This window comes from Microcaecilia unicolor, unplaced genomic scaffold (genome assembly GCF_901765095.1).
Source record: "Microcaecilia unicolor unplaced genomic scaffold, aMicUni1.1, whole genome shotgun sequence".
NCBI lineage: Eukaryota > Metazoa > Chordata > Amphibia > Gymnophiona > Siphonopidae > Microcaecilia > Microcaecilia unicolor.
This window is the reverse complement of record NW_021963255.1, coordinates 86682-98717: the sequence shown is the minus strand read 5'-3', so window position 1 is coordinate 98717 and position 12036 is coordinate 86682. Positions and strand designations below refer to the sequence as shown.

Genomic DNA, 12036 nt, shown 5'->3' with positions numbered 1-12036 from the left:
TTATCAATTTCAATGTTTTCTACAATTCATTGTAGAATGACAATCTGACTGCCCCAGGTTAAGAAATTCCTCTGCTGAACTAGGGTGAATCGTGAATCAATTTTAATGACAGCAATAACCGGTCTTGCACATTTTGGAAAACCCTCTCCTCTTGCATCATCCAGCCACGAGATAAGAGGGTAGATTCCGGCTTCCTCAGTGTATAAGTAGGTTCAGTTTTGAAGTTCAGACCATACAGACAACTAAGCTTCCTGCAGCTAGAACCAGAGCGAGATACAGAAAAGAAAAGGATCTATCCATGGAAACCAAGATGAGAATGTTTGCTGCTGCTCTGATTGTGTGCCTGCTTTCAGCGTCCCTAACTGAAGGTGAGAAAAACTTTATGTGGAGATAAGGCTGGTAGAAAAATCTACTTTTTAAAAATGTGGAGTTGGAAAATAATTTACTTTAATGCTAGCATTTTTAAATTTAAGCTTACTTATTTCTGATCTGAAGAAGAAGGGTTACCTTTGAAAGCTTTTTATTGGACTAACAATATATATTTTAATTAGGCATCAATTTATTCTCTTTTCTATGTTTTGTTTTGTTTTATTTCTATTTATTACCTTTGAAAGGGGACTAACATGGCTACCACATCACTCAGCTTACTGTCACAAAATGTTTTTTTTTCTAATTTTTACTAAATACTTTGAACTACTGTTTTGTTTTATTTTGTTTTTCTTGCATGAAATATCAGTGAAAGTAACTATCAACAATACAGTAGCTGTAGGAGAATAACCACTTCTGCAACCTCATTGCTAAGAAAATTCAAATCAGGGATCAATGAATCCTGAACAATTAGAAGCACTTTAAGTTCAGAACCACTTATAATTATTGGAAAATGTTTTTTTTAATTGCATTTCAATGTTTTTTAAATTGCATTTCGATTTTACAACAAAGACATAAATCTTTGACAAGAAATCCGGATTATAAACAAGGAAATCAAAATATACATTCAAAAATGAAAATAAAATACTCTTTTAACTCAGTCCACGATATATCTAGAGATCCAAGAATAGTAAATCCATGGAAAGATGGATATTATTAAATAAATAATAAAATGGTTTTATGTGTATAGATACGGAAATCTTATTTCTAATAGGATAATTAATAGATATCCTAAAGTTCAAAGCAAAATAAAAATAAATCACAGCATTGTTCTCATGAATTTTTTACCTGATAAATTCTTTAAAGTTCTGTCATCAGCCATGTTTTCACACAGTTGGAATAAGTTAATGGTTGATTTCAAATGTACTGTGATAAATGTTAATTGAGAATGCGACTTTTCTTCTACCTTTGCTTTTTTGGTTGTCTTGGAAAGTAAAATAAACATACAGACCCCAGATGAAAGTCCTGACCCAGCCATGAGGTAAAATTGTTTTCCCTCTGTACTCATGCATTCATTTTCTTTTCACAGCAATGTCACTGGCACGAATGGGAACGGAACTGCGTTGCCAATGTATAAAAACTGAGTCTGGATTCATCCCCCGCAGGTTCATTCAGAACGTGCAACTCTTCCCAAGTGGCCCCCACTGCAGCAACGCTGAAGTCATGTAAGCATTCAACTTTCAGGTTTCTTTTAAGTGGAAGAATATACATTGTTAAATAGGGTGTAAGATTAAAGGCATATTAATAACATGGGTATTTATTTATGAACATTTGTTCAATCGTTATTCATGAAACATCATGGGGGTTTACAAAATACTGATAAAGAGCAGAACCCCATTAAGTAAATGAGATAGACCAAAAGCAATGACAAAACAATCTACAAATGGAAAGGGGGAGCAATATGACTAGCACAGTATAATTTATTCTAAGATTATAATCTAAGTTTTACATTTAATAGATAACCAAAAGAGAGGGGGAGGTAGTGGTGAGGAAGATTACCAAAAAAAGTATCCATGCCCACAAAGAGGCCATGATAATCCAGACAATTAAATCCAAGCATTACAATATCAAATGCCCAGAGCAAAGTTAATCAGTTAGAACAAGACCTATTGGACTTTGGCAACCCTGAATAAGGAGAGAAAACAGACTTTGCAATAAATGTGAGAGAAGCTATAGTAGACTTCAATCATGTACGTTGTGAGGATTTATCATGATTTAAAAAAGGATTTATATTGATTAAGGTCTTTGGCTTTATTTAGTGCAACATTAAAGTCTGGGCAGAGAGTGTGTTTGGAACCAACAGCTCCCTGGGTGGAAAGAATCATCAAGAAGATTCTAGAAGGGTAAGACAAATCTTAATATAAAGGTGTTTAAAGAAAAGTGATAGAACTGCATGGTAAACATGTGGAGGGTCAATTGTATGAAAGGATGTCTAGATTATCAAGGTACATTGGTACATATAGGGGACAATTCTATAAAGGTCACCCAAATTTGGGCACATATGCAAGGCGCTGAGCGCAAATTCTATAAAGGCATCTGGGAGTCCAGATTCTGTTATAGAGCGTAAGTTGGCAGTTGCATGTCAACATTTAGGTGCTATCACTTATGTCATCTAAAAGGCAGGCATAAATGTTAGTGCGGAACTTATAATATTGTATAAATTATCCTCCAGATTCTATAAAGGTCTCTCAAAGTTGGGTGTGGAATTTTGTGCATGGTAGTTTTGTGTTCGGTTTGTGCTACTCATACAATATAAAGCAGAAAATATTTTTTAGTGCTGGGGGCGTGTTTGGGGGGTGGAAAGTAGGTGTTGCCCAGTGCTAATCAATTAGTGTAGCTGCATTGCTGCACGCTAACTGATTAGCACGTGGTGAGCGCAGGAGCCGCTACTGCCTAGTAAATAGCTAAGGGCTTCTGTGCTAATGGCCATGTGCTAATTAGGAAAGTAACGCATAACCATTAAAAGGGGAAATAGGAAATGTGGCCATTTTGCAACCATGCTAAAAGTGGCCTCAGTGCATGGGAAAGCCTCCTGCTAGTGATACCGCAGGCCACTTTTTAGCACAGCTTAGTAAAAGAACCCCTAAATAAATAAATCCTACAAACAACTCACAATCAAAACTGTTAACTCTTAAATTAAAATATTGCGTTTTGAATTATATTCATGGTATCCATGAAAATAATTCAAAAACCTTTGCTCCAGTGTTTCCTTTCTGACCTTTAAGCATTCAAAAAAATGTGCTTCAGGCACAGATGCACAAATATCTTTGAGGCCCTTTTACAAAGCAGCGGTAAGCCCACCGCAGGCTTACCGCGTGGCAATCCGGAACTACCGCCAGCCCAACACGGGCGCCGGCGGTAGTTCCACCCTCAGTGTATGTGGCATTTCGGGCTCTAGCAGAAATATTTTACAAATATTTATGCAAGGGGTTACCCACTGGGAATCAGGCAGTGCTGCGTGCTGGCCATTAGCATCAGGTTAGAGCCGGATCCCTTACTGCCACCTCAATAGGTGGCAGGAAGTGCTCCCCCTCTCCAGCATGGCCACATGGTAAGTGCAATCTTACCGCATGGCCATTTCTTTTTTCAGTCTTTTTACCGACTGCGGTAAAAAGGGTCTCAATGCATGTCAAAAATGGCCGCCGCCAATAGCACTGGGCCCCTTTTACTGCAGCTTAGTAAAAGGGCCTGTATGAAAATAAGATCCACAGAATGAGTGTTATATTTTGTATTTATATTTTTGTAGTTTATGTGGTGCGTTAATTGACTTGTTTCTAACATTCATCATTCCTCTCCCTAAAGCTCTGACAGACCAGAGAGTCAGTTATAAGGAAGGTGAAGAGATCTGAAGACAGCAAGCAGCACTCTGGAACATCTCAGAGATCCCTATAATAGGCAGAAGCCATGGTGTCATGAAGGAACCAGATATCAGCTTATAATGTGGTGCAGACTGTGATATGTGCTTGAATGTTTATTTATATATTTATTGATTATTTATTAATATGTTAAATAAAATGTTTTCATATGTTATGTTGCTTAGGGGCCCTTTTACTAATCTATGTTAGGCAGGCATCCTGCAGTAGCTGCCAACTTAGCAAGTGCTAACTGCATGCTAGAAATATTGACCATTTTTCGAGGGGGCGTGTCAGAGGATGAAGAGTAGGGCTTCCCTGCACTAATCAGTTTGCGCTGTGACATTACTGGCTGCTAACTGGTTGGTGAGGAAAAGTGCATGAGCCCTTACTGCTTATAAAATGGGTAATGGCGAGTGCTCACAATGTAAAATTGTTTAATGGCTGCATGCTAATGGCAACATAGTGCATGGGCATTAACACAAAAAGGCCATTTTTATGGCTGTAGTAAAAATAGTGCTTAGTATGCGGGAAAAACCTATGCAAGGGCAAGCTAAGGCCACTTTTCACCACAGCTTAGTAAAAAGACGGCTTCATGAAAAGATTACAAAGCGGAAATATTAGTTTTTTCTTACTGGAAACCATAAATCAGATTTGAAAGTTATGTTAGAGCTGGAGTGGCATAGAGAGGCCCTTTAATTAGAATGTGTTAAAATTTGCAGTTACTGCAGTGTAATGCAGGATTTTACTGTGTAGAAGCTGCGACCTTTTACACTGCAGCTTTTGGGGGTGTTCTCACTACAAAACTTGCAGGTCATGCATTAATATTCCCGTTAGTACACGCTACCTGCTGAGAGTTTTCCCGGGGCCACTTACCTACTCTGTATTAGCTAGTTCACTCATGTTAAGAGCTGGCAAACATTTCTACTCTCATTCTCCACCCATGTAACACCCCTGAGGGAAACAAATCTGAAAAATGCATTCATGCACAGTTTAGCATGTGGAAACAGGCAGGATACTGCATGGCATCCTGTTTCCGTACATTAATTGTATGCTAACAGCTTAATGCCCTTTATTAAAAGGATCTCTAAGTTTATTAGGGACTAGGAAAGTCAGGTCAAGCTACTGCAGAAGTATTTGAATACTATATTGTTTACATTAGGCTTTTGTAATCTGCCTTGATACTGTTCATGAGGAAAGGCAGAATATGAATTTGTAATTAAATTATTTAAACTACATTTATTATGTTATTGTATTTTTCTATCGATATTTATTTTGTGATAAATGGAAAATGTTGATCTTAATTAATGTATGAACTATTGGCTAGTTCTTTGTGTTTAATAAGTGTTCTCCATTAAAATGGATACTTAAACCATGTCATGTTTAATGGTTATTTATTTTTAAAAACAACAACTTTAAAACCATCTTATCGACTGTCCTGAGAGCCTAACAATCTGCATACATAATTAGAATCAAATAAAAACAAATATAGAAGCATTAATAAAAAAAAATAAGAAATACAGCTTTAAAAAAACCACCATGAAAACAGTATATTATATACCAGATAATCTGTGCATTCATCTCATTTGTCCCCATTCAAGTCTATAGGGCAAGTTATTTTACAATGTAATAATGGGATAGTCATCTATGTTCAAGTCAGACTTGTTTGAAACTTTCTGGCAGGTATCTGTCACAGGGGTAACAGCACTCCAAGTCTTCAAGAATGATACAAAGGCTGGTTTTAAACTGTCTTGGCACATCCCGTCTCCCATTATCACAGTGTGGGGGGAAAGTATAGTCCTGTTCTTATTGAAAACAGGCACTGACTCTGTAGGGTAATCTCTGTACACACAAAATAAACAACCCCTCCACAAACCCCTTGTTCATGATGAGGGCATGCCTGTCTGGAATAAGCAACAGTGGTGGAGAGGTTTAACCACACCTTAAAGTCTAAAATGTGGTGGAATTTCATATCTCCAAAAATCCCAGGAGACTTAATGATGGAGTAAAAGTCTTTAATCAATATTAAAATAGGACTCTACATGAAACTGTGTTTCGGCAAAGTGTCTGCATCAGGAGTCTGTAAAGTGGTGATGTACAATGAAAATATACTAAAAGAGAATAACACAGGATCGAGTCTTTAGAAAGACTAGTGATACTGGTACACCATTAAAGATCTTAACGGCAGCAGAAGTGCAACTCTGAGAAAGTCTATTGGGCTCATTTTCAAAAGAGAAAAATGTTTAAAAAGTGGCATAAGTCTGCATGTGGACGTTTTTCTCACAAAAACGTCCAAATCAGAATTTTCAAAAACTATTTTTAGACATTTTTCGCTGCAGTCCATCAGAAGTGCATCCAAATCTCAAGGGGGAGTGCCAGGGGCATGTTCAGGGAGGAACTTGGGCGTTCCTTAGATGTTTTTCAGCCATAATGGAACACTACTACTACTATTTAGCATTTCTATAGCGCTACAAGGCATACGCAGCGCTGTACAAACATAGAAGAAAGACAGTCCCTGCTCAAAGAGCTTACAAAACCAAACCGTCCAGGACTAAAACTTAGACATTTTGATGTAGACCTGTTTTTATAATGGATAAGGCACAAAAAGGTGCCTAAATAACCAGATGACCACTGGAGGGAATCAGGAATGACCTCCCCTTATTCCCCCAGTGGTCACTAACCCCCTCCCACCCCCCCCAAAAAATGTGATGAAAAACATTACTTGCCTGTCTCTGTTCCACCCTCAGATGTTATACTCAGGTCCATCAGAATAGCATGCAGGTCCCTGGAGTAGTCTAGTATTGGGTGCAGTGCACTGCAGACAGGTGAACCCAGGCTCCTACCTACCTCTACCTGTTACACTTGTGGAGGAAACTGCAAGCCCTCCAAAACTCCAGTCTCTATGCCAGCCTCAAATGTCATACCCAGCTCCATCACAGCACTATGCAGGTCCCTGGAGCAGCTTTTAGTGGGTACTGCAGTGCACTTCAGGCAGGCGGACCCAGGCCAATCCCCCCCCCCCCCCCACCTGTTACTCTTGTGGTGGTAAATGGGAGCCCTCCAAAACCCACCAGAAACCCACTGTACCCGCATGTAGGTGCCCCCGTTACCCTTTAAGGGCTATGGTAGTGTTGTACAGTTGTGGGGAGTGGGTTTTGGGGTAAGTGAGCTATGCACCTGGGATCAATTTGTGAAGTCCACTGCAGTGCCCCCTAGGGTTCCCGGTTGGTGTCCTGGCATGTGAGGGGGACCAGTGCACTACAAATGCTTGCTCCTCCCACAAACAAATGGCTTGGATTTGGCCGGGTTTGAGATGGCCGCCATCAGTTTCCATTATCAGCGAAAACCAATGGCGGCCATCTCAAACTCCGGCCATCTCTAAGGGTGGCTGAAATGTTGAGATTTGGCAGGCCCTGACCATATTATCGAAATGAAAGATGGCCGGCCATCTTGTTTCGATAATACAGTCGGGTACGCCGCTTGACGGGGCCATCATTAGAGATGGCCGCCCTTATAGATAGCCACCCCCGTTCGATTATGCCCTTCCACGTCTCCCAGGTGGAGGGGGAAAGGGGAATTGAAGAGGGGGAGCAGAGAGGTACCCGCAACCTTGACATCTGATCCCCATGAGATCTATATGCTAGGAGGATTATTTTGGTGTGACATATTTAAAGGGGATATTTCCTAGGTATGATGTGATAGATTAGTATATAACCTCTCACAAGCAGGATTTAGAGCTCTCCTTTGCTTTCTCCACCCTACTGAGAGGTAGTCAGGACTCAGGGAGAAATTACAGTGAAGGATTACAAAGCCAGGGTGTGCATGGGACAGGGAAGGGGAAATCCAAGGAGTCTTCACCCTGCTAATGGGTAACCAGGGCAGGAGGAGGGAGTTACTGGACTAGAAGTTGCCTGGGAGAGAGGAGAGAAATACCACAGAGGGCCTGCGTCCTTCAGTGACAAAGAAGAAACTGAGGAGAAGAGAATTGTGTCTTACAGATACAAAGGAGAAGAATAGAGGAACCATACGAAGAGCTGGTTACAATCCACAATGAAAAGAAAGGAGAAGGCAGACTCATGCATTTACCAGCCACTGGTCAATGTCTAAGTACATTTGAAAATTGACCCCTGAGTTTTTATTCAAAGACTGGCATGGACAGTGAACTTTATATGATGCTTGAGAGGTGAACTAATAAGTGTGAAGCCAGAGGAGGAAGGTAGCATCCCACAAAAGGTAAAACCTCGAGAGTTAGCTCTTCCATTGTCCAATGCATGCCCTGTAGTCTAGCCTCTGTATGTTTACCCCACCTCACACTGTACACCTCATATGAAGGCCCCCCAGTGAACCAAGCTATTAATTTTCATTCAGAAATTCATCAGTCACATTCAGACTCTTAGAACAATCACAAAAGACAGCTATTGCAGTTAATTTTCATGGCTTAAGAGGGATTGTCAAAGAGTTTTGTACTTCAATTTTTGGAGCAATATAATTTTCTGGTATCCAGTAAACATGTCAAACAAAAAATAACTGAAACCTTTATTCAAGTTTTTGCAACTCATCTCACTTGACAGACATCAGAGAGCAGATAATTCAGGTCTCTTTCACAAAATGACTTTCATTTTTAAGCAAAAGTGCATGAAATACCATTGTTTATCAAAAATTAAATCTTTGCAAAGAAATCAGAAAAAAATACAAAATTTGAAACATAGGCACTATTCTAGGATCACTTTTGATCAAAATTGTAAATTATGATGAAAAAAAAACAGTTCAATGAACCTAATTGAATTCTTACATTTTCTGATTTAAGCAGGACAAAACTGTTGGTCTACTACAATGTGCTAAAATGATTAAGTTGTACTATTTTCTGAAATTTCCTACACAAATATCATGAATACTGTTTTGGTCTAGATCTTTGCTCTGTCCTGAACACAGTTACAATAAAGAAATGAACCTTTTAAAAATGAATTCCTCAAGCATCATAAGAAAGCCTAAATATATCACTTTAGCCTGCGGTAGTGTAGGCGCGGGTTTTTCAGTGCACCTGTAAAAAAGGCCTTTTTTAACATTTTTGCTGAAAATAGATATGCAGCAAAATGAAAATTGCCATGCGTCCATGTTCGGTCTCAGACCTTACCGCCAGCCATTGACCTAGTGGTAAAGTCTCACGAGGTAGCCAAGCGGTAATGACCTATGCGTGCTAAATACCACTTGGTGCGTGTCCGATACGTGCAGCAGAAAATAAACGTTTTTGGGGGGCCACATGTATCGGACATGCATAAAAAATGAAATTACCGCAAGAGCCACGCGGTAGCCGTTCGGTAACTCCATTTTCGCACATGTTGGGCATGCATAGATGCTACGTGGCTTAGTAAAAGGGCCCCTAAATGAGCACATTAACCTAACTCATGTTGAAATATTCTCTGCCGCCCATCTGGACGTTCTTTATTTTTTTTCCTAATACTTCAATTCAAGCACCCTTTAAGGTAATTCTTTTCACACTATATACTTTGCCATTCTGCTGAAACCTCATTGAGTACGTTGGAGTGGGATGGCTGCCTCATCTCAAAAATGATAACGCTGAATTGGAAAAGGTACAGAGAAAGGCAATCACAATAATAAAAGGAGATGAAACAGCTCCCCTATAAGGAAAGGCTGGAAAGATTAGGGCTCTTCAGCTTGGACAAGAGATGGTTGAGGAGAGATATGATAGCGCTCCATAAAATTATGAGTGGAATAGAATGGGTGAACATAGGTCGATTGTTTACTCTTTCAAAAAGCACAAAGGCTATGGAACAAACCACGAAGTTGCTAAGCAGAACATTTAAAACAAATAGACAAGCATATCTTTTCACTGAATGCATTGTTACGATCTTGAATTCATTGCCAAATAATGTAGAAAAAAATAGGTAATGTAGCTGGGTTTAGAAAAGGTTTGGACAAGTTCCTAAGGAAATGTAGACTTGGAGAAAAGTTACTTCTTATCCCAGGGAGTAAGCAACATGGAATCTAGCCACTTTTTGAGTTCCTACCAGGTACATGTGACCTAGATCGGCCACTCTTAGGCATGAGATATTAGGCATGAGATATTGGGCATGATATACAAGGCACGAGAGCATGCTACTTATATGATAGTGAGATGGCGAAATGTATATGACTGAATAACTTTATTATAGGATAATAAATATTAACTTGTGGTCTGCTGATGGACTTTTTATGAATTGTTTGATTTAGATGAGTCAGTAACTGGATCAGAAACTCTACTTACCTGGTTTGCGATTGGCAACATTACTTACGATTAGGTGTGCCAGTCTGGTTAAAATTAGGGTTGCAACCCACAGTCCCCATAGCACAATATAGGTGTGACCTGGTTTTGTTTCAAAGCTGACTCATCTAAGATATCATAAAGAGAAGGTTTTGTTTCATCCTTTGATTAATACCTGTCCAATTATTTCACGTGCATCACTCACATGCTGATCTTCTGCTAAAACGTGCCCCATAATCTGTGTGAATCTAAGGGACAGAAAAATATCAGGGGGGAATAAAATGCTTAAGCCAATTTTTCACTGGTGTTTTTCAGCAGACGTTTTTCCTTTTAAAAAAAATGCTCATAGCTGAAGGCACCAATTAAAACTTTAGGCTATCAGTTCACCCCAAAGTCATGACTTAGAAAAGTTAATGACCACATTCTAGAAAAAGAAATAAAAATTTTTGAATAGTATCTTTAAAAATGTAGCTGATCAGCCCTGTAAAGTTGCTTAAACTGCTGATTTTCTGGGTTTTAGACACTGGCTCATGTGACGTTTTATATGCTGCATTACTATACGTAATCCCCTATTAGGGTAGGGATTATTAAAAGATAGAATCCCTGTTGAGAGTCACTTGGGGGGAAGCCCAGTAGTTTTGATATAAAATGCAGAAGATGGTGCTCATGTTGGGGAGAGTGACAGGAGGGGAGGAAATTAGGAGGAGATAAAAATGGTAGTTTGCCCTTTATGAGGGGGCTTTGTTTGCCTACAAGTGACCCAAAGATGGAGAAGGGGTGATCCTGAAGTGCCACCTTAAGTTGGGCTAAAATTGGGGAGCAGTTGGTGTCACACTTGCTATAACTGGTGAAGGAGTCAGAGCTTCGGGCAGATTGAGGAGTCCAGGCTGCGAGCAGGATTTAGGGCAGAAAGAAGTCTGCTCAAGGCCAGGGTACTGCCCTATGAGGTACATCCGTGGAAAGAGGACAGCCATAGGGGACTGTGCCTGGTGGTAGCGGAGTGATTTGGTGGAGGAGAGAACAGCTCTGGGGTTACTGGATGGCAGGATAGGCAAAACTGGGAGAGACTGTACATATGTAAACAGCCCTGAGAAGTACAGTGGTAAAGCTGTTCCCCACGGAACGACAGAAGAATGAAATTGAGCTATAGAAGAGTTTATAAAAATTGACTGTGGTAAAAATAACTGAGGTAAGAATCTGCCTGTTGCAGGAGTTACAATAAAAAAGTTGAAGTTTATTCTTAATTCTTCTGGAGTGTCGCGTGGTTTCTGGACTGAAGAGGTGAGTGGAACCCAGATCTAGAAAAAAGTGTCTCCCAAACCCCTAAATTGCTATTCCGGTCCACTGACCTACCTCAACTCGACTGTAAGTGGATTGGAAGGAGGTGTGGGGTAAGAGTGGCCTGAGAATGAGCGGAAACTGAGAAGTTTGAATAAGTGTGAGTTTTTTTTTTTTGTGGCGCAGGGCCAGAGCTAGCACAAGGGTGAGACCCAAGTTGCTCACAGAAGCCTCATTATCCCCAAAGCATATTCATAATTCATCATTCTTAGCTCAATTTACAGTAAACTTTTGAAAGTAGTATTGCTCATAAAAGTTAATCACAAAAGTATTAAATTGGTCTAATAAAAGGGTGTCACCTACGACCTGTTTTCTCAGCTTTACTTTTGAAGTGGATTAACATGTCAGTCATATTACTTTACTCAGAATCTATGTTGGGTTTTTTCTTTCTTTTATTTTGTTTCTTATAAAATCACATTCATAGTCATTTGACAGAAGTAATATAAGAATGGCCTTTCTCTTTCAGATACCACGTGACAGCAACTGAAAGGAATTCAGTTGCTTACAGGAAGTTATTGTAGAAGGCATGCACAATTTTTTCATGGATAATTAGCAGTGTGTTTACATCTGCAAAAGAATAGCAGATGTAAATGGCTATTTTACAAAGCACAGTTTTCATGAGGGTGTCTTGTGGGTGTGCTTTGGGTGTCTGGAAAA

At 39.6% G+C, this 12036-nt stretch overlaps 1 protein-coding gene across 1 annotated transcript; it reads left to right on the top strand.

Moving 5' to 3' along the window:
• The first annotated feature begins 285 nt into the window (after nt 1–285).
• Nucleotides 286–3967, top strand: LOC115459115 (interleukin-8-like). Its single transcript, XM_030188980.1, has 4 exons — nt 286–368; nt 1457–1592; nt 2187–2270; nt 3730–3967. The coding sequence occupies exons 1-4, from the start codon at nt 299–301 to the stop codon at nt 3755–3757; spliced, it is 318 nt and encodes a 105-aa protein (XP_030044840.1). The 5' UTR covers nt 286–298; the 3' UTR covers nt 3758–3967.
• The last annotated feature ends 8069 nt before the right edge of the window (nt 3968–12036 follow it).